We start from the raw sequence: 27,680 nt of genomic DNA, 5'->3' as shown, positions 1-27,680 counted from the left end.
GTCCTGGAAACATCGGAGTAACAGCTGCTGAGTTTATTTTGACGGATTGGTGTCCTCTTGGCAGCACTGCTCATGCATGAAATCCCTGGGCCACAAGATATGGTCGGGAGGCTGGTGCTGGTGGGGAAGTAAAATTATAGGAACTAGACAGCATAAGAAATGGTACTGTTCCTGAATGGCCTCAATTCACTAAGATCATGCTGGAGATAAGGCAAGAGAAAATTTACCTCCACATAGGCCTCAATTCACTAAGCTTTTCTCCTGTCTTTAATAACTCTTCTAGAGTTGTTACCATGGTGATAAGGCATGTAGTATTCAGGAAACATTATACCTCAGGCAAACCTAAAGTTAACTCTTCAATCCTTAAAATAACTCCAGAGTTAAAGACAGGCTGTTTATTAACTGCATGTGAAAATAACTACAGAGGAGGTAAATTGACTACAGAGGAGGTAAATTGACTGCAGAGGAGGTAACTTAAGGAGTGAAGAGATAAGATAACTCTCTCATGTGGAGGTAAGTTTTCTCTTGCCTTATTATCTCCAGCATGATCTTAGTGAATTGAGGCCTAGTAAGTTATCTTATATCTTCATTCCTTATGTCATCTCTTCTGTAGTTAATTTACCTCCTCTGTAGTTATTTTCTGCACTTAATTTAAGCCTGTCTTTTACTCTGGAGTTAACTCTAGAAGAGTTATTAAATACAGGAGATAAGCTTCATGAATTGAGGCCATTCTCCCCTATGCTGGAGAGATGGGATCACAGACAAGAGCTTCAAAGCTTGTTCCAGCAGCAGGGATATACACTCATAGGCCTGGAACCCACTGAAATCCGCAAACGCAAAACGCAACCGCTAGCGTTTTCTGAGCGGTTTGCAAACGGATTCATGCGCGTTTTCGGTCGCGTTTTGCAACAGTGTGGTTTTTTTTTTTTACTCAGCGGTTGTGTAGTGTTTTGCGTTTCGCGTTTTTATCCTGATTGGTCCTGTGAATTATTTTTAATTTTGTTAGTGTGCTGAACCGCAAAATGCTAGCAAAACCGCTCAGTTTAGGTTTTGCTGAGCGTTTCTGCTAGCGTTTCAATACTTTACATTGAAGCGCTAACGCTCCTAAAATGCTGCAGGTCCTGCATTTGCGTTTCTGGGAAACGCAAACGCTCCTGTGGAAGTTGCCCCATCCATTAACATCAGCTGAGCGTTTTGGCAAACCGCTAGCGTATCGCAGCGCTGCCAAAATGCTCAAACGCTCTTGTGGGTTCCAGCCCATATAGTTCAGATTAGAGTGTTATTTCCCCTGTGTGTTTTACCCTCTCGTTTCCTCTATAATCTAGTAAGCTAATGGAAACTTTCAGGGTAATGATGGTTGCAAGGAGTCATTTGCTTCCCATTTGATTGGTCAGGCCTGCAGTAAACCTATGCTAGCTGTAGAGACTGACAATTGTTGCAGGGATGTACATTCACATGGTTGATTTTAGAGTGATTTTTCCCTGATATAAGTTTATACTTTCTCTTGTCCTCTGTGTCAATGCAATCTAGCAGTTGGTGCAAAGCAGGAGGTGAATTGTTGCCATTGCGGCAATAGGCTTCCTCAGGGTTATAATATTTGTCAAGCCTGAACTGCAGCGATGCTGATCGACAATCTATGGAAATTTTCAGTAAGTGAATCTCTGGGTAGTTTCAAGGAGTTCCTTGTTTCAAACTTGTTTCAGATCTGCATTGCATTTGTTTCAGATCTGCATAGCTTTTGTTTCAGATCTGTTTTGCTTTCGCATTTGTTTCACATCTGTTTTGTATTACTGTACTTTTTGTTTCAAATCCGCATTGCTTTTGTTTCAGATCTGTTTTGTATTACTTTTGTTTCAGATCTGCATAACTTTTGTTTCGGATCAGCATTGCATTTGGTTCAGATCGGCATTGCATTTGTTTCAGGTCTGTTTCGCATTTGTTTTGAATTTTGTTTGATTTGTCAAACCTGCACTTAAACCTTTACTGGCTGTAGAGATTGACAATTTTCCAGTGAGGTACACTCTTAGTATTTAAAGTGTAATTCCCCCTGTATGTTTTATCCCCTCTCTACATTCTGGCAAAGGTGAATGTAAAGCAGAGGGTTTCAAGATTCTGGAATCTTAAGCAATGTGGACAGTAGATTTTTCCAGTATCATAAGTAATTGTCGAATCTGCACAAAGGGCAGTGCTCAGTTGTAAAGCCACATCTACACACGTAGATGCGGCTGCGATGCTCCTTATCAATCGAGCCGCTGATGCGGCTCGATTGATAAGATCCGACAGGACGGATCTTAGCACCGCCGATTCCCTGCTTGCTCCCCGTGAGGGGAGGGGGTATTGATTCCCGCGCACGCGCGCCGAGCGGGGACGCGGCGGGCACGCGGAAGAGGCGATCCGGCGGCTAATCGAGCCGCCGGATCGCCACAATCTCTACCCGTGTAGACGGGGCTTAAGGCAGCTTTATTCTGCATGGAAATTCACTGACCATATAAATCTATAGGTCTGTGCACAGTGCGGGGTTGTACCTGATCGCATTATTCTAAAAAGCGGCATGCAGATTTGTAAAAAGGCCATGTCTGGTCTCCGGTGCAGTTCACACTCATAATGTTGCGTTACTAAGCATTAAGAGCTTAACCACTCTGATCCTAGCCTAGAGCTATCGTAGCGGTGGGTGCTGTCGTTTACTTAAAGAAAAAAAAACTCTCAGTGAAAATTCTTAATTTTTACAATAATTATGTATAAATTTAGTCAGTGTTGCCTATTTTAGAAGCTCTTTCCCACAATGCAACGAGGTTCACAGACAGGAAACTGCCAGGAAAATAGTCCTCAGTCTCCTGTGGGAGGGGCTTCACCACAATATCAGCCATACAGAGCCCCATGGTGATCCATTTGTGAAAAGGAATAGATTCCTCATGTAAAAGGTGGTATCGGCTACTAATTGGGATGAAGTTAAATTCTTGGTCACGGTTTCTCTTTAAAGGAGAAACTGTTAGGAGGCTGTTAAAACTGATTCCAAGAATGGTACATTGGATAAGACTAAAGCTGTCAAACCTGATGAGCATGAAAAGTCTGCAGCCTCTTCTGAAGCTATGTCTAAATCTAGGAAATGTGCTATGTGAAGTGACCGTATGCCTGATTCTGCAGAACACCTGTATCAATTATGCACTGAAAAGGTGGTGAAAGATGAATCTCCTACATAGCTTAAAGATTTCATGGGATGGTTGAGATCAGAGATGTCCTCTGCTATTAAAGAAATTGAAGAATCTGCTTTCAAACTTTCTAATTCAGATGTTACACCTGCATTTACCCCCTCTACTTCTGATGCACCTATTGCTGGTTCTTCTAATCCTCCTAAACAGACCTCCTTAAGAGGAAGAGAGTCAAGGTTGATTCAGATAAATTTGACGTCTGAAGGGGAAGTGGATATCTATTCTTTGGAAGAATTACCACAGTCCGAAGTATTTACATCTGAGGGTAAAGGTGTTAAGGCATTACCAAGGAACAAAAAATGTATTCCTATTGATCAAATGTACAAACGTTTATCTGACCTAAGACTGTATATAAATTCCATAGATCTCAAGAGATCTTTTTACTATCCTTTTGCAGTAATCCATCAAATCGAAAAGAAGGTTGCACTGTCTAGGTGTTAAGGTGTCTAATTGAATATCTTCAGAGATCCAAGAATTGGAGGAAGTCCAATGCTTTGTTGGTTCTTTTTGCCGGAAAGCAGCCATCTAAAGAAACTATTGCAAGATGGATAAGACAAGCTATTGCTTTCTCTTACTTGCACCAGGGAAAGCAGTTATCAGGACTAGCGAAAGGTCATTCAACCAGAGCGGTTTCTACTTCCTGGGCAGAGAGCAGGAGCTACTATTAATAAATCTGTGAAGCTGCAACCTGGTCAAGCCACAATACCTTTGTTAAGCATTATAGACTTGATTTAACCTCTAACTCTGACTTGTTTTGGTAGAAGAGTTCTCCAGGCTGTAAGGCCCCGTTCACACTTGCGGTTCTCTGCCAAACGGATCGGATGACCTGACCGGATCGGAACCGTACGGTTCTGATCCGGATCTGATCCGGTCAGGTTGCATCAGGTGTACATCAGGATGCGATCCGGATCCGTTTGGCAAAAGATAGTAGAAATAAGATAAAAATGTTGGGGTCTGGGAGGTCAGCAGAAGGTGGACCTGTGGAATCAGGCCCTCCGCTGTTTAGAACTCACCTCCACCTCTAAACGTGCTGGAGATGTTGGCAGTATGTCAGAGTCACTGCTGCTCCACTCCAAAATGCTTGCCCATGTGTCCCCATCCAAAATCGCCGCTACAATATGCATAGGAAGTGGGGTAGAACGTCCGGATTTTATAGCCAGTGTGTTGTGCGCTCTCCGTTTCTCATTGGTTTCTATTGGCCGGACCAAAAAAATAGCGCATGTTGGGTCTTACGCCGGAGTCCGGATCCGGTCCGGCTCCGGTCCGGGCGGAACGGACGCATGTGAACGGACGCATAGACTTTCATTGCTATGCCGTGCGTCCGTTCCGTCCGTTCCGCATGCGGTCTGGCTTCGGCACGGCGATTCCGGACGGCGACCGCCAATGTGAACCGGGCCTAATCCCTCCCTAATTATGTCTTGTTTATCCTTTGAGGGTTGCTGTCCTGAGACGTCCTGGAAAGACAAACTTACTTACGGTAAGGTCTTTTCCAGGAGTCGGAAGGACAGCACCCTTACTACCCAGACTGATGTTTTGTTAATTATTAAAATTATTTGAAGCATCATTCTGTGTGGCCTTTTTTATTACTGATGAGGGTAAGGGAATGCTGCCTTATATAGTATGGCTGCCTAATCAATTATGTTAATTCTTTTAACTAGTATCCTGTCCAGTTGGAAATGGAGGGAGACAAGTCTCATGGTTGCTGTCCTTCCGACTCCTGGAAAAGACCTTACCGTAAGTAAGTTAGTCTTTTAGGCGATTGCGTTTTAGTGCTATTGAAGCGCAAAACGCGATCGCTAAAAAATCGCCAGGTGTGAATGGTGTTTTTTTTTTTTTTGGGGGGGGGGGGGGGGGGTTGTTAAATGCCAAAAAACGCCACAGCAAAATCGCTAGTGTTTTGCGATCAGCAAGTGTGAATGAGCCCCAAGGGCCTTTTTTCACAGCACAGCTAAATCGCTAGTGATTTTAAAATGCTAGGGTTGTTACTTTATCATAGACATCATGAGACGTATTTTCCACTACAGTGATTTGATTTGTAAATCTTTCTGGAGCGACTTTTTTTTTTTTTATTATAATAATAATAATAAATAATAATTTGCAATCGCTGGTGTTTGTGATTGCTAGTCGAAAAGGGGTATTTCAAGCTGCGAGGCTGGTAGCTGAGCAACATGTATGTACAGTGCTGTAGCTAGCTGCTGCCTGAAACCTCTCAATCATTTTCGGTAAGGTGTACCAGGCCTTAAGATCAGTGTTTACTAGGTGAGGTGTGCGCAAGTGGAAAGCAGGGGTGGACTGACCATTTGGGCACTCGAGCATGGACCGAGGGCCCGTGGCCGGGGGGGGGGGGGGGCACCAGAGCACCCTGAGCAGGGGGGGGGCACCAGAGCACCCTGAGCAGGAGAGTGCACAGTCAAGGGGGGCGGTGGGCACATTGGTGGGGAAGGGGGGAGGATGTATTCCCCCCCCCCCCTCCCTCACCTTGGGGCTCCCCTTCCTCTCTCTCCCCTCCGGTATTTTTAAGTGTCGGCAGCTAATCCACTGATCTACTCAAGACTAGACTAGCGGCACACAGAACAGAGCTCCCTCCAGTGGCTGGAAGAATGGCGGTAAGTCCTCCCCCGCTGCCAGCCGCCAACACTTAAAAATACCGGAGGGGTGGGCAAGGAAGGGGAGCCTCAAGGTGAGGGGGGGGGGAATGTCCCTCCTTTCCCACCGCTGTGCCCATCACTCCCCTTCACTGCGCTCCGCCCCTCCTGGGGGACACCTATAGATCTGGGGAAACTTATACACCTGATTACATATACTGGGGACACCTATACACCTTGCTACATATACTTGGAAAACCTATACACCTGGCTACGTATACTGGGGACACCTATACACCTTGCTACGCATACTGGGGACACGTGTAGTCCTGGTACCTATTCTGGGGACACCTATAGACCTGGCTACTTATACTGGGGACACATATAGACCTAAATACCTGTACTGGGAACACCTATAGACCTGGTTACTTCCACTGGGGATACCTTTAGACCTGATTACCTATACTGGGGGCACCTAATTTGGGGAACAGCTGCCAGATTATGTGTATTTTTTGGGTAACCGCTGCCAAATTGTGTATGTTGGGGGAACCGCTACTGCTAGATTACGTCTATTTTGCGGAACGACTGCCATATTATCTTGATTTTGGAAGAACTTCTGCATGACTGTATCCTCCTGGTTTCTGTATAGAATAAGTTTGGGTGAAGATGTAGTAAGTTTTGTCCGATATTGAATCTCCATGCAGTTTTGTGCATTTCAGTGGCTCTAGTTCCCCGAAGACAGTGAGCTCTGATAGAGTTCCCAACAGGAATTTTGATTTTGGCATGCACAATTGTAAACCTTAACCACTTAAGTACAAGCAGTCTCTGCCCCTTTTAAGGACCAGACACCGCTGGTACAGAAACGGCGGAATCCCGACGAATCGCTGCACATACCCCCCGCATGTTGGGAACCTGGGCCACCCACTGGGTCTCTGACAGCAGAGTTCTTGTGAGCCGGCCAGGAGCCACTTTCATTGGCTCTTGGCCCTGTCTTTCAATGTAAGCCAATGGGAGTTGCTTACATTGAAAGACTGGGTCAGGAGCCAATGAAAATGGCTCCTAACCTGCTCACAGGAACTATGCCGTCTTAGACGGGGTGAGTGAGTGAGGTGTGACGGGAGACAGCGGGGATTCAGCGGTGAGATCAGCGGGAGCAGCAAAAGCGGCGGATGCGTGCAGCGGCGGTGAATTGAAATCTACACCCTGGCAGCCAGATGACCATCAAAACAAGGCATAGATTTCAATTAGCACGGTCCGTAAGTAGTTAAACTGTAAAGTTAACAAAGTGCATGTAGAGGAATGTACCATCACTTAACTTCCAGGGGGATGGTAGCCCCCAGTACTAGCAGAGATACCCCCTAAAAATACATCAAAAAAGGCGTCTGGAAAAAATGGAGTGGTGTAGCCGAAATGTAATGATTTTAATTACCATATGTTATCGTTTCTTGTTGTAATAAAAATGTAAAAATATAATTTATAACACTGAAAACGATATCTGTATAATCTCGGTTGAACTCGATGGACTTTTTTTTTTTTTTTTTCAATCCAAATAACTATGCAATAATTGTATAATATTGTGTATTACCTTCATTTATAATTTCTTCATGTACATTTCTAACCCTAAGACCCCCCCCCTCCCCCTGTGGTGCAGGGTTCTCCCCAGAAATTTTTTCCAGCCGGGTGGGGAAGGTCATGCTGGATGGTGTGTGTGTGTGTGTGTGTGTGTGTGTGTGTGTGTGTGTGTGTGTGTGTGTGTGTGTGTGTGTGGTGCCATTGCAGTGACACACAGGAAGACTTGCCGAACAGCCCCATAGCAGACAGAAGTGTGTGGAGAGGACTGGTGATGCAGGCAACATGATGCACAGTGTAGTTAGCGTACAGCACACAGGCACAGAAGCTGAACTTCTGCAGCTGCCATTAGAGGAACTCCAGTGAAAATAATGTAATAAAAAGTGCTTCATTTTTACAGTAATTATGTATAAATGATTTATGCATCGTGTGGATCCTGCAGAAGGGTTAACCACTACTGCTGTGCACTCTGCATACCCCATGCTGACACACACCCCTGCCCGCTCCAAGAAACCAACCATAAGGTGTTGGTGTCTGTACCCATGTCTGTCATTCGTGCTACCTGCAGTCCATATTGACACTTATAAATTTGATATGATTTTGATTGTTTAACTTTCTCTCTGCAGTATCTAATTGCAATGGTGTTGGCATACTTCAAAAGGGCAGGCCTACATATCAAAGAATATACACCGATGAACTTCTTCATTGCTCTGTACGTATTGTTCTGCACTACAGAAATTCCAGCTGTACTTGTTGATTTGCCAGTCTTTGTAATATCAGACAGAAATGTCTGAGCTCGATATCTATATACAACACACATTTCAGGTTAAAGGAGGTTGTAACATCCAAAAATAAAGGCAAAAAAAGTATTCTGCTGCACCAAGGCTGGGTAAAAACTTCAACTTTATTGGCACCTCAGTAAACTTGGTCATCATAACCCCGCTCCCGGAGCCTCCTCTCCACCAAATCCAGCTCTTGCCCCAACACGTTAGAATCAGAGCAGTTGCGTGCCACTCTCACCATCTCTCCATAACCATCTTCTCCAGCTCTCCCAGACCAATACCTACCTGGTTGTCCTGTAAAGGTTCTTACAGATGCAGGTACGGCCGTGTCCACAATCAAACGCGGGAGATTTTCTATCTCAAAAGGAGAGAGATTTGAAATAAAACCATATATTAATTGCAATTCTAGTAATGTTGTATATCTTATCACCTGCGTTGCTTGTGGTCTGCAGTATGTGGGGTGTACCACCCGTCCTCTGAGACAACGTATCTTGGAGCATTACAATGGACCTGGTAGGTGTATGAGGAGGGAAACATATGTCACACAGGTTTCTAGCGTATCTAAGCATTTTTTGAGGGAACACCAGGGTGTCATGACTAGTTTTACTTTCCAAGGCATAGAAAGAGTGGCACTCTCACCTAGAGGAGGTGACTTGCGTAGGTTACTGTTAAAATGGGAGGCCTTTTGGATATGGAAATTGGACACACGTTTGCCCACAGGGTTGAATTCTAAAATGGATATCAGCCTAACTTATGATGTAAGAACATAACCTCTTTAGGATAGGAGTATAGTATCTTTTTTGAGGCTTGTTCTCCGCTCTTCCTCCTCCCCTTCCCTCTCCCCCCCCCCCCCTTTTTCCTTCTCCTCTCCCTTTCCACTCTCACTAGCGTCTCTATCTTTATTCATCTTTCTGTCATTTGTACATTATACATTATATACTATGTATTATACAGTTTGAAGAATTTATGTTGACTGTATATTCATTTCTGATGCTTAACCATGTCTGTTTTTTTTTTTAATGTATTGGATGTTCTATACTGGCTTTGCCATATTTTTATATGTGAAATTTGTTTGTCTCAAGAGGGGTAGCCATGCCCCTTGTGGACAGGCACTCGACTACTTAAACTTGTGATTTTGTGTATGCTGGCTATGATTAAGGAGCCCTTCAAAGCTCCGATACGCGTCAGCCTTGTATGTGCTTACTGATGTGCCAATAAAGTTGAAGAAATTTTTACCCAGCCTTGGTGCAGCGGAATACTTTTTTTTTTTTTTTCCCTGTCTCGATCTGTGATTCCTGCTCCCTTGGACTAAACAGCGGTGGTTGTAGCGTTCCTCCTTTTTGCTACTATCCAAAAATAAAGAGCCTAAAAATAGTGTCCCGAATACAGATTATATATTCTTTTTAACTGGTCTGTGCCTTTTCTGAATTGTGCAACGTCAACAGGATTGTGGGAAGATGGATGTTAGATACATACACTGTATGTGTATGTGAAGGGAAAAAAAATTAAACTGTGTTGGCATTGTGGTCTTTGGCATAAATTTACAAATTGAAATGCAATAAATCTGGCTGTGGCTCCACCCCCTTTTCTGGATTTGATCCCCAGTCACCCAATGACCAACTGTACCAGGTTTGAGGCTTGTGCCATTATTAGTGCAAGAATGGCAGCAATTAAATATTCCCCTTGAAAATCAACAAGTGAATTTTGATTGGCTTTTGTAGGCTCAACCCACTTTTCTGAACATTAATCCCAGTCACCCAGTGACCAACTGTGCAAAGTTTGAGAAGCCTACCATTAACCATGTAAGAATGGCTGCAGTGTACATTTTCCCAGTGATATTTGTATTCGACTCCGACTACTTTTTGGTTATTGGGATAAAAAGTATCCTATATGTTTCGAGGAAATGTACTATGCATGCCAAATTTCATTCAAATCAGTTCAGCCATTGTGCATGATTGACTATCAAACATCCAACTTTCGCATTTATAATATTAGGAAGATTAGGTATGTACAGTATGTGTTTTGTGTTTTGTGTATATATATATATATATATATATATATATATATATATATATATATATATATATATATATATATATATATATATATATATATATATATATATATATATATATATATATATATATATATATATATATATATATATATATATATATATATATATATATATATATATATATATATATATATATATATATATATATATATATATATATATATATATATATATATATAAATATATAAAAAAAATTTTTTTAAATCCGAAATTGGAAGTTTGATTGCATTTTGAGATAAGGCCCTAGGCCATGATTGCTGTGTAAGGGACCGTAATCTGTAAAATAAGCAGTAAATGAACACTGAGGGCCCTTTTCCACTAGCAGCCGCTAGCGTTCACGCTGAACGCTAGCGATTGCTGAATCGCAATTACCGGCGATTCCCCGACGTTTGCGGCCGCGATTTTGCTATGCACTGCATAGCAAAATCGCGGCAAATATCGCTTTGCTGCGCGTTCGCGTTCCTGTCAAAAACGAATCGCGGTAGTGGAAATGACCTACCGCGATTCCTATGTTAAAAAGCAAACCGCAGCGATTGTAAAATCGCTAGCGGTTTGCGTCTTTCCGATTCAGCCAGCACAAACGCGCTGGTGGAAAAGGGCCCTGAGCGGGGTTGGAAAGAAGGGCAGAAGTGATGTCACTTTTGACGTCAGACACTGTAAAGATTGATACTTTCAGAAATTTTGTTTTCAGATCACATTTTCTCTTAAATCTGACAGTGAATAAAAATATAGGAAAGCTAAATTTATTAGACTGATTTAAATCTTTTCAGTTATTTTTTATTTATATAGCGCCAACATATTCCGCAGCGCTTTACAAAGCACAATAAGACAAGGGGAACATAGATACACTAACAAAATGTGCAACAGAGTTCCAAGCAGCACAAGTATTGTTACAAAAAACCGTAAACATTAAGAGGATGACCCTGCACTTGCGAGCTTACAATCTAATGGGTAGTGGGGAACGCACTAGGTAAGGGGGAGGAGAATGGATGAGGCAGTGACCCTTTGCCTCTGATTACATTGTGACAGATAAGTAAGGGCTATAGAATGTTATAAGCTTTTCTGAAAAGGTGTTTTTTAAGAGTGCGTTTGAAGATGCCTGAGAAGAAATATTGGATTAGCCCAGCGCACTAAGTAAATTTCCAAAATGCAAGCAGATACAGCAGGGAAAAGGAGTATTCAGCATGTTGTAATTAGGAGGCGATAGGAAGCACCCCTAGATAGGGGAACTCGCTCTACAAGAAAAAAACTATCTCTAGAGTGAATATTTACATGGAGCTGTGACCGCCATATTACATCTACAAGGCTTTGTGGGAACAGTACCTCCCCACATGCTTCTGAGTGGTTGCCTCCCTTGCAACCCAGCCGTGTAAGTATACCTTTACTTGGTTACCCATTCCTTGGTAACCTAATAATACACCAGATTGGGCTGCTGGTGTTCTTCTTTTCTGAACAAGTGCTTATAGTCAACATGCCAATGTTTCCTAGTGACTGTCTTATTGGGCTATTAACACACATTTTACACCAGATGTTGCTGACAGACCAAGTAACCCACACTTGCAAGGAGATCAAAACGAGCCCACAAATTAAGTTGTGTAGTAAAAGGAATGACGCTGGGAATAAGTATTGAACACCCGAAGAAAAGCAGTTGCAAAATCCATGGAAAGCCAATAAACCAGCTGAAATCTGTCAGAATGCCTCAATGCTAATTATCAGTGGGTTTAGTCCTAATTTATGCTTTATTTCAAACAAACAAAACCAAGATATCACATATGAAGCATCTCAAATGGGTAACAAAGGCTTCTGTTTGCAGCTTTATTGTTGCAGAACATGCTGATGGCATTGGTTCCAGACAAATTACTAAGCCTGTGAATGTTAGTGAGAACCAATGGGGGCCATAATCCAAAGTGGAAAGAATTTCGCCATAAACTGGTCATAACTAGGTACTTAGTTGCACAGTGGGTAATAACCACTCGGTGCTTCAGAAAAACCTGGAATTGGCAGGAACTGTAATGCTAAATAAACTAATATGCACTTAACTGACATAGCCTCTGTGCAAACTCGCAAAAAAAGAGAAAAAAAACTCCACTGCTAAAGAAAAGGCATGTTGGAAGCTAGTTTAACATTTTCTACACGAAAGTCAGATGATGTCCCAAGTGCACTCTGGCATTAGTGAGGTTCAAATACTGTCAGCCCACCAAAACACAGGCAGGCTAGATATTTATATTGTGCAGAGACCAGAACACTCAAAGCAAAAATAACTGAAAAAGTAACTTCTTCCAACAAATTTACATGCAAAGTAACAATATTTTTATAGCGCATTTCTCCCTGGGGACTCAGTGCTGTGACCCTGCATTATGCAGTCTCAAGGGCTAGGGAAAAGAGATTTTAGCCTTTTTTTCAAAGCTGTCCAGAGAAGGAGCCTCTCGTACTGATTGTGGAAGTGAGTTCCATAGAGTAGGGTCTGCATAGGAAAAGGCCCGAGCACCAAATGTTAGGTGTATCCTGGGAATAACCAGCTTTATCTTGTTGGCAGAGCGGAGGGTGCGTGGAGGGGCATAAAATTCCAATAGATCCTCTATGTATTTGGGTCCCATATGGTTTAGAGCCTTTAATTTCAGCAGGCAGATCTTAAAATTGATTCTCCATTTGACTGGCAACCAGTGAAGCGTTTGCAGTACTGGGGTGATGTGTGAGCTGTGGGGGGCATTGGCTAGGAGTCTGGCTGCAGCATTCTGTACTAGCTGTAAGGGGCGCAGAACCTTATCTGTAGATCTGATGAACAAGGCGTTGCAGTAGTCTAGGTGGGAGGATACAAATGCATGAACCAGGGCAGGTAGGTCTTCAGCTGGGATAAGGTGTTTGATTTTCGCTATATTAGATGGAAGAAGGAAGACTTGACGATAGTTGATACCTGCTGTATGAGTTTTAGATATCCATCCAGGTTCACCCCAATGTTTCGCACAAAGTCTTTATACTGTACGGTATCTTCCCCCAATTGCTAGTTTGAGGTGGTGAGCGTTTTGAACTTTATCCATGTGTGGACCACCTACCACCAACACCTCTGGTTTGTCAGAGTTCAGCCTCAGCCAGCTGGTGTTCATCCAATTTTGTAAGTAGTGACAATCCAGCAGATTACATGGCAAAAGAATAGTTACTGAACCGATAGCCAAAGTTCAACTGAGCCAACCTTGCTAGATATATTAAGCGATATACTGAGTTTGCTCATGAGTTTGGCAATCTATAATGTCCAATTCATGAGTCCATTAGGTTAAATGGCGAGAGACATCGTACACAAGCTGTTTCAAGCAAATGAGTATATTGCTTAGTAAAGGCCTGAATTTACATCACAGGCGCCTCCTATAGGTAGATGTCCTGGCACCCTAAACTTCGACTTCCAGGAACCCACAAACCCTAGCTGAACCTCACCGCAAGTGTGCTGGCTGTCCCAGCTGTCATTTCTTCCTTACCCATCATAAGTAGCTATAGGTGGCCCTTAGCATTAGGTAGCCAGAGGTAGCCTCCGTATTAAGTAACTAGTGGTGCCCAGACTGAAGGGGGAATCTTGTCGGTGGCCAAGAACCCTGTGACTAAGCTCTCATTTACTCTCTAGACCAAAATTGAACTCTTTGGGGTGATTTGTGGTGTCATTTCTGATGTGTGCAATTACATCCAAAAGCCTCATACCAACAATGAAGTTTGGCAGTGGTAACATGGTATGAAGCTATTTTTTAGCATATGTGGCAGACTTTATACAATTTGAAAGGAGAAATGTATGGGGACATACTTGCTTATGATTTGTCATCTAATAGGATGCTGAAGTTAAACCCAGGATGGATGTTTTCAGCAAGGCAATTCCAAACACCCAGCCAAAGCAGTGCAATTTTGTTTCAGAGAAAGGAAGGGGGGAGGGGGGAGAGCTGCAGCTGCTAGTGGCCCAGTCAATCACCTTCCTTGAATTCAGCTTAAAATTTCCCCATGACAATTAATGGAAACTCAGATGATTTGTTCCACAATCCCAAAACATTTTATAGAAAAAGTATTAAACACAAAACAAAAAAAATGTGGCAGGAGAGGATGGTTATTGTGTATGAAGACTTTAACTAGAACTAAAAATTATTGCCATCTGTTGGCTCCAAAGGTTCACAAGGGGGCCCAGTGATTTCTAGTTACGCCCCTGGGAAGAAGTGATAGTATGGCCCCCACAGAGCCCTGATCTCAACATTGTGTCTGGGATTACATGAAGAGACAGAAGGATGTGAGGAAGCCTACAGTGCTGCCCTTAATTATTCATACTCCTGGCAAATGTTTGACTTGGTTACTTTTATTCAACCAGCAAGTGAAAAACTGCAGCACTCTGCAGTTGGTTTGTGGACAGTCATGGCTAAGACAAAGGAGCTCAGTGAGGACCTGTGGCTGCTCACAAGGCCATTTCTAAATGTTTTCAAGTTCCAGTGGCTACAGTGCAAAGTATTAAAAAATACAAGATGTACCTCACTGTGAAAAATTTTGGAGGATGTGGTTAAAAGCCAAAAGTGACACCTGTGCTGGCCAGGAGGCTAGTGAGAGGTGAAAAAGAATCCAAGGATCACCACCAAGGCCATCCTGGTGAATCTGGGCTCTGCTGGTGGCAATGTCTCAAGGCAGACAATCCAACAGACACTGAACACTGCTGGGTTCCATGGATGCAGACCAAGGAGGACGCCACTTCTCCAGGTAAGGCACACAAAAGCTCGTTTGGCCTTTGTCCGGATGAGCATTTGGCCAAGCAAGGCCGTAGACTAAGACTTCTAGTTCCATATGCAATTCACCTTTTCTCCTGAGTTTTTTCTCCTAGGTGATATTTTCAAAATTGTCAAAATGCATTTTAAACCACCAGCAAGGAAGAAAATACTCAAAATATTTTTTATAGTACTTTCTCACCTACTTTTTGGTACTTTTTCAGTTGCAACGTGTTGAAAAATTATTTTAAATAGAAGATTACGGCACAGATTGTGTGACTAACGGGGCAATCCAAATTGGTTTGGCAGACTGCAGAGCCTTGTCTCTCCTTTTGCTTGTTTAAGGAATACCGTACCTAGGATAATTATGGGAGTTGTATCGTTTGGTTTGTGATGTCTCGCTGAACATTTTGATACCACTATTGAGGGGTGGGTGTACACCACAACCAAGTTATTAAAATTCTCAGGAACTTGACATTATAGGTAAGCATGTTTGATATTCTAAGAATTGTCCTATTCTGGCGATTATGAATCTGCGACTGTTATTTGTGTGTGACGAGCGTGAGAGGAAATATGAAAATGTCATATTTTGTGGACTCAAACGATCCGCCCAAAAGATAAACACCCAATGCAGTCTAGGAGTCATTCAAAAGGACTTGACTGGAGCTACTTCCCAGTCCTCCACCTTACCACCGTCATGAGAGCCTGCTGCTAGCCTGAAGACGTAGCTAGCAGCCATCTTGTATGTACTCTGACCCGGAGCAAAGACTTTCTCAGCTACACTTACTATTCAGCCACACAGAACGAATCCTAGCTTTCTGAAGAGTCACTACTGTCCGTATAGCCAGATTAGGGTGTTTCTAACGGTTTTTATTTACAGGTCTTAGAATCAGTGAGTGTAGGTCCTCTGTCCTACAGAGGTGGTGGCAGCTTTGTACCCTGAAATGGTGTGTAGTTTGTTATTGTAACTCGCAAGCTCCCTTCTAGCCTGTCTGCGGCCAAATTCCAGTGGTTTCAGCTCATCGATTGCGTCCAAGAGGTTGGACAGTCTGTGGGTTGAAATGCATTGGAAGGCTTTAAGTAGTCTGGCCACTAGGGGGCCTCTGATGCCACTGTCAAACATGGTGGTGGTAACCTTATGCTTTGGGGTGTTTTTCAGCCAATGGACCAGGGAACCTAATCACAGTAAACAGCACCATGAAAAAAAAGCAATCAATGCATGAGGATTGCATTTCTCAGTTTGTAGCCGACTGGGTATGTGAGGTTGCATGTAACAAAGCCCTGCTGTAACTGTCATTTTTGTATGTAAGAATTGCTACTATCAGTTTCTGGTTTTCTAGTTGATGTTTCATCCTCCAACCCCCAACCTATTTGAATTCCTGCTATACAAAGTAAAGTAGACTTGTTTTAATGTATGCATGTTGGATTATTATGGCTCTGTACAAATTAACAAGCTGACACATCATTGCATTCCAGCGGTTCTGGAGGTGTGTTTAGCTTCTAAGGGTACAATGGTTAATTTGCATATATTCAGCAGTGATGCACTGGGAGACATCTCAAGCTCACTCCAACCTGAATTATCGCAAATACTTTCTGTTTTAGGAAAGCAAACTTTTGTTTTAATTATCCAAGCCATTTTTATATAGTCCTATGAATTTTCAGGCCAAAACTCAAAGCTGGGTAAATATTTATAATTGTTTTTCCTAAGATATCTTGCAAATGATATGGAGGAGGATGAAGAGGAGTACAAGTATGAGATATTTCCTTGGGCATTAGGTGACACATGGCGCGAGAACTACCTCCAGTTCATACAACTGCGGGACCACTTGTGGGCAAGAATGAAATACAGAGCTGTTGTGAGCAGGAGGTGCTGTGAGGAGGTGAGTTGAGTAATATTAAAATGACTCTCCCCAATATTAGTCATCTACTATTCAAAAAAGTGCAATTTGACATTGGGACTATGACAGCATATAAATAAACCTTAAACACATGAAGCCATTGACACATACTTTAGGGGATGGGAGGAGTGTGAAGGGAAGAGGGGAAGAGAAGGTGGGGTGAGAACATTAGAACATCCTCACGTATGAAAAATCAGAAAATGTTAATGTCACGAGTCAGCTGCAAGCAGCAATGAATCCTCAAGGCGGCATAAATCATAACTGTTTTATATAAGCGGGATTAAGGGCTATTGGGACATATAGGTAGAGCTTTAATATTGTAGGCAGAGTCCCAGGCAGACAGAAGGGGCCTGGGCCCACAAAACCAGAACCTAAGTGAGAGGGGACTATCTCGATGGACAGCAGCACAAAGTTTAGTAAATGTGTTATCCAGGGTGTAACTGTTAGTACGGATGCACATCGCCAAGAGTGGGGACACAGCATAGGGTATGGATCATCAAGCAGATGTACGTTAAGTTAATTCAGGAAAAACCCCAACTGTCCAAAACCATCATGCATAAAATCAAATCAAAATTCTCCAGAGTGGTTGATGTATGGAGAACGCTGAATCCTGGAACTCTGAATTATACATTCTTTTCGCCTGTACATAAATCTTTTAGTAGGATAGATTATCTTTATTGAAAAAGAAACAGAATGGCGTGGCACTTCTGCTTTAAGGGGTGTACTGCATCCAGCTTCTGTGCGAGTATGGTGTGCCCAAAGTGGCCAATTTGTTGCTGACAGGCTGTACACTAAATATAATGCTCATACAAGACGTGTGCTCCGCTCCACGATATGAAGGAAGAAACGTGAACTATGCATAAAAAGAAACAGATAGCGTGCATCTTCCGTCTTAAGCTAACATATTTATTCCCAGTGTTCAACATCAAAGTGGATTCTGTGCATAGTATATTCCATGATTGCATATAAAGACTGCAAATATTGTGGATATGATACCTTTTGAATCCAGGTGTAGGCCTGTCAGCATGGGAGTTGGGAGTGTGGGACAGATGTGGGCCTGGCGACAGCCGTTTCGCGTCCTCCTGGACGCTTGGTCACGCCGTGTTCCTCTGCCAATGGCCAGGAGGACTCGAAACGGCCGTCGCCAGGCCCACATCTGTCCCACACTCCCACCTCCCATGCTGACAGGCCTACACCTGGATTCTAAAGGTATCAGATCCACAATATTTGCAGTCTTTATATGCAATCATGGCAGTACATGGCAGTACAAACTCCTTTTGCAGATGACCTTCTGTTATACAGGTCCTTTTCAAAAAATTAGCATATTGTGATAAAGCTCATTATTTTTTGTACTGTACTGATTAGACTTTCATATTTTAGATTCATTACACACAACTGAAGTAGTTCAAGCCTTTTATTGTTTTTAATATTGATGATTTTGGCATACAGCTCATGAAAACCCAAAATTCCTATCTCAAAAAATTTGCATATTTCATCCGACCAATAGAAGAAAAGTGTTTTTAAAACAAAAAGTCAACCTTCAAATAATTATGTTCAGTTATGAACTCAATACTTGGTCGGGAATCATTTTGCAGAAATGACTGCTTCAATGCGGCGTGGCATGGAGGCAATAAGCCTGTGGCACTGCTCAGGTGGTATGGAGGCTCAGGATGCTTCGATAGCAGCCTTAAGCTCATCCAGAGTGTTGGGTCTTGTGTCTCTCAACTTTCTCTTTGCAATATCCCACAGATTCTCTATGGGGTTCAGGTCAGGAAAGTTGGCAGGCCAATTGAGCACAGTAATACCATGGTCAGTAAACAGTATACCAGTGGTTTTAGCACTGTGAGCAGGTGCCAGGTCATGCTAAAAAATGAAATCTTCATCTCCATAAAGCTTTTCAGCAGATGGAAGCATGAAGTGCTCCCAAATCTCCTGATAGTTAGCTGTATTGACCCTGCCCTTGATAAAACACAGTGGACCAACACCAGCAGCTGACATGGCACCCCAGACCATCACTGACTGTGGGTACGTGACACTGGACTTCAGGCATTTTGGCATTTCCCTCTCCCCAGTCTTCCTCCCTCCAGACTCTGGCACCTTGATTTCCGAATGACATGCCAAAAGTTGCTTTCATCCAAAAAAAGTACTTTGGACCACTGAGCAACAGTCCAGTGCTGCTTCTCTGTAGCCCAGGTCAGGCGCTTCTGCCGCGGTTTCTGCACCTGTAGTCCATTTCCTGCACACGCCTGTACACGGTGGCTCTGGATGTTTGTACTCCAGACTCAGTCCACTGCTTCCGCAGGTCCCCAAGGTCTGGAATGGGTCCTTCTCCACAATCTTCCTCAGGGTCCGGTCACCTCTTCTCGTTGTGCAGCGTTTTCTGCCACACATTTTCCTTCCCACAGATTTCCCACTGAGGTGCCTTGATACAGCACTCTGGGAACAACCTATTCGTTCAGAAATTTCATTCTGTGTCTTACCCTCTTGCTTGAAGGTGTCAATGATGGCCTTCAGGTCGGCAGTCTTAGGCCTGGAACACACCAGAGGAGTTTTTCTGAGCGTTTTGAGTTTTTAAATCTGCTGCTAATGTTATCCTATGTGTCTGTGCACACTGGAGCAATGAGGTTTTGTAAAAAACCCCATAGCATTACATTGGGAAGAGCTTTTGAAACCTCTAAAAGCTCTTCCCAATGTAATGCTATGGGTTTTTTTTTTTTTTTTTTACAAAACCTCATTGCTCCAGTGTGCACAGACACATAGGATAACATTAGCAGCAGATTTAAAAACTCAAAACGCTCAGAAAAACTCCTCTGGTGTGTTCCAGGCCTTTCTCATGATTGCGGTTTTGAGTAATGAACCAGGCTGGGTTTTAAAAGCCTCAGGAATCTTTAGCAGGTGTTTAGAGTTAATTAGTTCATTCAGGTGATTAGGTTAATAGCTCGTTTAGAGAACCTTTTCATGATATGCTAATTTTTTGAGATAGGAATTTTGGGTTTTCATGAGCTGTATGCCAAAATCATCAATATTAAAACAATAAAAGGCTTGAACTACTTCAGTTGTGTGTAATGAATCTAAAATATATGAAAGTCTAATGTTTATCAGTACATTACAGAAAATAATGAGCTTTATCACTATATGCTAATTTTTTGAAAATGACCTGTACATATCCAACCCACATATAGCCCTCCCTAACTTACTTTCTGAATTCAAACTCTTTGGTAACGTCAGCAACTTCAAGGTTAATGTAGGTAAAACCGAAATACTAAATATTACGCTTTCTGAAACCCTCATCTCCTCCCTACAACATTTGTTTCATTTTAAATGGCAGCTAAACAAAATTAAATACCTGGGAGTATACATATCAGGGGACCTCTCAGACCTCTTATTGAATTTCCCCCCATTAATTGAAAAGATCACTAAGGACCTTGACTCGTGGAATGCCCTACACCTATTTTGGATAGGTAGAATCCATGTTATAAAAATGTATATTCTCTTTAGGATCCTCTATACTTTACAGGCAATTCCAATCATATTGACCTCAGAATTCCTCAATAGAATCCAATCATTAATCTTAAAATTTGTCTGGCATCATCGCCCACTTAGAACTAAGTTTAAACTTTTGACAAGGCCTAAATCCACGGTGGGGGGGGGGGGGGGGAGTGGGGGGGGGAGTGATGGGTCTTCCGGATATTACAGCTTATTACCAAGCCACTCTTCTATCTCATATTCTCAGCTAGTCCACAGATCCTCTATTTAACATGGAACCAATTGGTTTGGTTTCACAGATCTATCGCTTCCAGAACAAACCTGGGTAGAAGCTGCACGTGGTTCGGGACTATAAATACCCGAACTCACGTTGTCGACTCCATTTGCTTTTGGGTTTGGCTTTGGTTAGGTAGGAGGGAGTGTCAGCGTAGCGCACTTCCAGCCACAGGTCCCTGGCCCCCAGCCTCACCGCTGACAGTAGCACCCACAGGGCCTCTGCCTCACACAGCACTGCTGCAGCCACATAGGACAGAGCCTCTGCCTCACTGCTGACAGCAGCACCCAGCCACCCACAGAGCCCCTGCCTCACTATTGCCAGCCACAGGGCCCTATCCTCACCGCGGACAGCACCCACAGGGCCTCTGACTCACCGCTACCAGCAGCAGTGTTGCACCAAAAGACAGTACTTTCAGTGGCAGATGGGATCAGTTGTCCCCAAACTTTATTGCAATTAATTTTGTCTTAGTGTTGAACCAAAAAATGTAATTTCAGTGCCAGGTGGGATCACTTGTGGCTCTAAAATAAACACAATTTATTGCTAAATCGTGGATTGGAAATTACTTTGCAACACCCCCCCGACCAAGCACCATGAACATCTGTGCTGGGTTAGCGTGCCATTTTCAGGAATATCTCATTTCTATTACATTTATAACTGCATGGCGACGAAATGCATTGCTTTACGCATGCATTTTGTCCTCATGCCAGGCCTGGGTTGTCTCAAAGCGTGGCCTTGCTCTCCTGTACCTCCTCTTCCATCCTGTGTGCCCAAGCCATTTTGCAGAAGTTTCCCTCATTTTTTTTTTTTTTTTTTGTGGCTTTTCTGGCCACGTTTTGTGGTTATTCGGGTCCCTATTGACTTCCATTATGTTCAGGATTCGGCACGAATATGACGAATATCTCGACCATGTTCGACCAAACCCGAATATCTGGATGTTTGATCAACACTACTCTCCACCTCACAAGATTTCTTTACTTTACACTTACTTAGTATGTGCCTCCAGCGATAACATTTTAACCAATCATGGCAGAGAACTGGGGAAAAAAAATCTTCTCATTAATCCAAAAGACATCGGTTTCCACTGCTTACCAGGAAAGAAATAAGATCTTCATCAGATTGTATCGTTCCCCAATCCAAATAGCCAAATATAACTTAAATACGTCACCGACTTGTTGGAGATGCTCCCAGGCTCCTGGAACCCTTATACATCGCTGGTGGGAGTGCTCTTATTCAACCCATCTGGGCAAAAGTGTTTTTGATCTCTAAGGAGTTATACTGCAGAGCATTGGACTTGTCGGTGGCTACGGCCTTGTTGACCCTGCTGCCTGGTAGAACTTCTTCTATTAAAAAATCCATTACTCCTCCAATTACTGATAGCTGCAAGATTACTTATTGCACAACATTGGAAATAGAATATCATTCCCTCAATGATTGAATTGTTCAAAGAAGTTAATAACCTCATGCGGATGGAAGATTTAAACACTGATGTTCAGGATAATGCTCAATCATTTGAGGCAAAATGGGCAGTATGGGTTGACTTCTGTGAATCCGACAAGGCTAGAGAATTGCTTGATGATGATCCCTAAACAGACATCCTACCACACCCATGAGAAGATTTAGAACGGACTAAGTTGGGTCTGTGGGATGTTGGTGCACTGTTCCTTTCTGCTTCTTTCTTTCTTACTCACCTCTCTTCTTCTCTACTTCTTACATAATTCCTCCCTTTTATTTCTGTTTTCCTCTTCCTCTCAAATGAGTCTTCAGATTATAGATAATAGCATTTTAACGTAATACTCAGGTTGAGGATAATGTCCTTTAAATATTCCTCTAGATTGCAAGACCTAAAATGTCACTTAGATCAGAAGGAATGATAGAATGAGGAACACATTTTGTCATTTTATAACGTTCTACTTGTTGTCGTCATACTAATAACCACCGTAATGAGTTTTAACGTCACTTATAGATCAATGTGCTTTTTACGCATGAACCCCTTATGAGACTGTCCTTTATTTTCCTGTTCAATATTTCCTGTTATGCTTAAACTTTAAAAAAACTATTTCACAAAGCTAATTCAGGAACCTATGAAGTGAGTCAGAATCGCAGAACTCAACCAAACCGCCCATCTCAGGACAAACCCATTAAACTTAAGGTGGCCCCCTAATGATACAATTTGCCGAACAATAGTTTATAAACTATTCTTCATATGAACAATCGGAAATGATCTTTTGGGACCATTAAGGGCCTTTTTCCACTAGCAATCGCAAGCGTTCGTGCTAAACGCTAGCGATTGTGATTCAGCAAAGTTCCAAATTTTCCCGGCGATTGCGATCGCGATTTTGCTATGCAATACACTGCGTAGCAAAATCGTGGCGAAAATCACTCGGCGGCGCGATCGCGCTTATGTAAATGAAATTGCCTACCACAATTCCTATGTTATTAGGCAAACTTGGCGATTTAAACATTGCTAGCGATTCGGCATCGCAATCGCTGCTAGGCAAAAATCTCCTATCCAATCAGATTAATGAAATCGATCCACTTTTCTCATAGGTTAATAAAATCTGAGAATATGAGAAGTGGATCGATTTTCATTAATCTGATCAGATTGTGTTTTTTTTTTTTTTGTTTTTTTTTTTTTGGTCCATTCGTTGTTCCAAAAGATATAATTTCTGATTCTTCTTATGAAGAATGGATCATAAACCATCATTCGGCAAATTGTATCATTAGTGGTGAAGGGTAAAGTGTGAAACACTAGAAGGAAAAAAAAATCAGACACCGGGAGCCCAAATGGTATCAAAAATAGAGCAAGAATACTCAAAGGTAGTTTGCACAAGGGGGCAACTGACCGCTTCAGATAGGTGCAGATCTATAACACCAACTCGGTGGCACTTTATTTGGCCTGAGGAAGTGGGCAAGCACCCACGAAACGCGTTGCCAGTGCTTTTGTATTAATAAATATTTCATCTTGTGTGAAAGTGTCAGCGTTGAGGTAAGCCACCTCCATACTATATTTTATTGGTTTTAGTATATTTTATTCCCATTGGGTGCCTCTTTCCTCCTTACTGTATCATTAGTGGCCACCTTTATTCTGAGCTGTCAGTAGGAAGTCATCTATTCTTTTGAGGTGGTTGAACTGAGAAACAGTCAACTAGAGAAGGAGTAGCCTGTCAAGAAGGTGAGCACTGATGAGGAAACCTCTAAATATGGATTTATTTATTTTTTTGGCAGCTGACAGGAATGATGGATAGAAGCCCCATTTCAGGAGTGCAAGGCATGGGTTTACAGTAATTTATAATTGCGTTCTTGGGCCTTGATAGAAGGCGACATTTTGTGGGAAAGTATAAAAGATTTGTAACCTAGTTACTTCTAAGGATGACTTTAGTAACTGGCTGAGGTTGCTTTTTTATTTACAGGTTATGTCTAAAGACCCATGTCACTGGGCATGGCTTCGTGATCGTCCAGCCCACCACAGTGAGGCTATCAGGAGCTATCTTAGAAATGAAGATTTCTACCCTAGAGGGCCAGGTTTGACTCCACCCAGCTGTGCTCTGTGCCGAAGATCCAGCACTGATGAATCTGACAGAGTGTCTAGTGGTAGCTCCTCTCCGGAGCCTGATGTAGTTTCCTTCCCAGATATAGGGTGGTCCCAGGACCAACTCATCCTGCCTCCTCAAATGCTTCTGGATCCAGAGCCTGCCTATATAAGCAGTAAGTCCATCTTGTCTTAGCTTTAACTACTTTCCTTAACCACTTCCTAACCGCGCTGATTGAAATCTACACCCTGGCAGAGATAACCGATGCAAAACAGGGAGTAGATTTCAATCTGACCCCCCCGCAGGCTACCGCCGATCTTGCCTCTGCATTCAACTCGCTCTGCTGTCAGTATGACTGCAGAGCTTCCTGAGGCGGTCAGGAGCTGATATTTTACTATGAGAATCACAATGACCGGGTCAGGAGCCAATGAAATTTGCTCATGGCAGGCTCTGAGAGCTCTGCAGTCATAAGGATGGCAGAGCAAGGAGCTACAGCGACAGGACATCGGCACGAATGGCGGGTGAGTGCGGCGTGATGTTGGTAAACTGTTTTGTTTTTATCAGCAGTCTCTAGTCCTTAAAGGGCCAGACACTACTGGTAAGGAAGGGGTTAAAATGAGGGCTAAAATGACCTCTGGACCAACAATAGGCTTCCCACTACTTGGATAACTGTTCTCTTTTTTTTTTTTTTTTAGTTTTTCACACCACCTACAGGTTTGCTTTAATATTTGCAGTGGTTGAGGCAGAAACCTCAAGAGGTTTAGAGATGTGGTGATGGATATTGCCTTTAACAATCTGTAACCAGGGCCGGATTTACCTTAAGGCACTGTAGGCACATGCCCATAGGCACCTGATGATGGAAAGGCTGCTCACTCCCCTCCCCTAGCGCCTCCCTCTCTCCTTCCCTAGGCAGAGTCCCTAGTGGAGTGTAATGAGGTCTCAGCATTCCACTGACGAGACCTCTCTTCAGCTGGAGGCACCACTAGCTACTTATTAGGGAGCCAGAGGTATTCTCAGTATTAAGGGACACCTGTAGCTACCTATGATGAGCAAGGGTAGTAAGGGAGAAGTGAACGCTGGGCCAGCCAGCACACTTGCGGTGCAGTTTGGAGAGTTTGTAGGTTAATGGAGGGTGAAGTTTAGGGTGCCAGGACATCTGTCTATAGCAGTGATGGCTAACCTTGGCGCTCCAACTGTGGTGGAACTACAAGTCCCATGAAGCATTGCAATACTCTGACAGCTCTAAGCATAACTCGGGGAGGCAGAGGCATGATGGGATTTGTAGTTTTGTCACAGCTGGAGTGCCAGGTTAGCCATCACTTGTTAATAGGCTCCTGTGATTTTTTTTTTTTTTTTTTTTTTTTTTTTTTTTTTGACTACCCTCTACCTTGCTGTTTGGCTGTCTTGGATCTAGTCTGGTTTATTCACTTTTCTAAAGCCTTGTACACATGCTACACAGCTCTTGGTAGAGGCCATCTTGGTAAAAAATCTAGTACAGATGTCTGCTGAGGTTGCTTAATGATTCTTCATACTGGATCTTTTTAACCACTTTACCCCCACACGTACGAATTTCTCCGTCCCTTTTTCCATCCTTTCACCCCCAGGGTCGGAGAAATCAGTACTTTCCGCGCTCCCACCGCTGCCCGCGCTCCCACTCGCTCTAGTGCGCACTCCCGCTCGCAAACACGCAGCCGGCCACTCGCCCGGAGATCAACGAACGGGAAAATCATTCCTGTTCAGTGATCTAAGCCCCGCAATGATCCGCTGCTTCTCCGCTAAGCAGCGCGATCATTGTGAGGAAAAAAAAACTCAGCCTCCTAGTACTTCCTGCAAGCATCCGGAAGGACACTTGCAGGTTGCATTAAACAAAAAGTTACTGTTGCCATCTTGTGGCCAAATAGTAAAACTACACCCTAAAGCATTTTTTACATACAAATAAATTAGTTTTGCACTAAAAATTAACTCCTTACCTCCCACACTCCCCAATTTTTTTTTTGTAATTAAAAAAAAATTACAATTAAAAAAAAATACATAAATGGTTACCTTAGGGACTGAACTTTTAAAATATTTGTCGAGAGGGTATAACACTGTTACTTTATAAACTATGGGCTTGTAATTAGGGATGGACGCAAAACTGAAAAAATGCACCTTTATTTCCAATTAAAATATTGGCGCCAAACATTGTGATAGGGACATAATTTAAACGGTTTTATAACCGGGAGAAATGGGCAAATACATTTCATGGGTTTTAATTACAGTAGCATGCATTATTTGAAAACTATAAAGGCCGAAAACTGAAAAATAATAATAAAACAAAATCCCACATTTTTCCTATTTTCCCATTAGAATAAAAAAATTCTTGGCATAATGTCCCACCTAAAGAAAGCCTAATTGGTGGCGAAAAAAACAAGTTCTAGTTCATTTCATTGTGATAAGTAATGATAAAGTTATAGACGAATGAATGGAAGGAGCGCTGAAAGGTGAAAATTGCTCTGGTGGTCAAGGGGTAAAACCCCTCAGTTGGGAAGTGGTTAAAGCAAACTTTATTTTATTTTTTTATTTTTTTTTTACACATCGGAAAAGGGAAGACTCTGGATCCTACAGAGGCTTCACCAATCCTCCCAACACCTCTGCTGCTAGCTGGAACCCTCTTTATCTTTGGCTGTGCTTTCATTTGTCAACGGTCACACTGGTGATGACCTGCAGAGCCGCTCTTACACACAAGTGGTTTCATGCTACTCCACAGATGTGGACTGTTTTGCACCTGCACTGTGCAGTCTTGCTTGTTCATGGATGTGATAGTGGCTGTCTGAATTTATTTGAGAAGCCCATATTTAAGCAATACCAGTTGCCTGGCTGCCCTGCTGATCCTCTGCCTCAAATGCCCTTTAGCCATAGACCCTGAACAAACATGCAGATACGTTTCAACATCCACATTTATTTCTAACTTTTTTTTTTCCTGTAGGACCCACTTGTCGAACTGGAGCCTGCTGGGATGGGCCTTGACTGAGCGGTGCACTAAATCTACTGTAAATGACTATCTCCTTAAACAAACTCTTCAGCACGTTTCTTGGACTCTGGCTGTCTTGTCTGTTTTTGTTTGTTTAAACTAACCCTCAAATAAATTAAGTTTGGAACTGTACGGCCTTGGTTAGATTAAGACTTTAAGTTATTATAAGGGTTGGCCACTAATAAAAATCACCCACCAAGGGTGTTTGTTTGTATCTGCTACTGGATGGGATTGCAAAATACTCCATATTCACAGATTTAAAACTTGAGCGCAAAATCTGTTATTTTGCACTAGTTACAAATGTCACAAATGTCCTTATGGTGGTTGCTCTGTAAAGCCTCCATGCTGAGGTGGAACAAGTATTGCAGGACCCACTGATTGGTCGCTTGCTCCATCTCCCACATCCTGCCTTCAGCCATCTTTCTGCGCTGTCACTTCTGGGGTGTGGGAAATTGAAAGGGCACTATTAGGCCACGAATTTGGTTTAAACTGCACTGCATATTCAATGATTGCAACAGATACTGGATACTGCTGCA

At 42.7% G+C, this 27,680-nt stretch overlaps 1 protein-coding gene across 1 annotated transcript in view; it reads left to right on the top strand.

The window, feature by feature from the left end:
• Window positions 1-27,407, top strand: part of SPDYC (speedy/RINGO cell cycle regulator family member C) — a 47,246-nt gene extending 19,839 nt beyond the window's left edge. The window contains exons 4-7 of the mRNA XM_068260128.1: window positions 7,990-8,075; window positions 16,652-16,823; window positions 24,015-24,309; window positions 27,100-27,407. Coding sequence (XP_068116229.1) covers window positions 7,990-8,075; window positions 16,652-16,823; window positions 24,015-24,309; window positions 27,100-27,140 — 594 coding nt within the window. The 3' untranslated portion in view covers window positions 27,141-27,407. The remainder of the gene's footprint in view (window positions 1-7,989; window positions 8,076-16,651; window positions 16,824-24,014; window positions 24,310-27,099) is intronic.
• Window positions 27,408-27,680: the final 273 nt, after the last annotated feature.

Source organism: Hyperolius riggenbachi, chromosome 11 (genome assembly GCF_040937935.1).
Source record: "Hyperolius riggenbachi isolate aHypRig1 chromosome 11, aHypRig1.pri, whole genome shotgun sequence".
Classification (NCBI taxonomy): domain Eukaryota; kingdom Metazoa; phylum Chordata; class Amphibia; order Anura; family Hyperoliidae; genus Hyperolius; species Hyperolius riggenbachi.
This window is presented reverse-complemented; position numbering and strand designations above follow the sequence as displayed.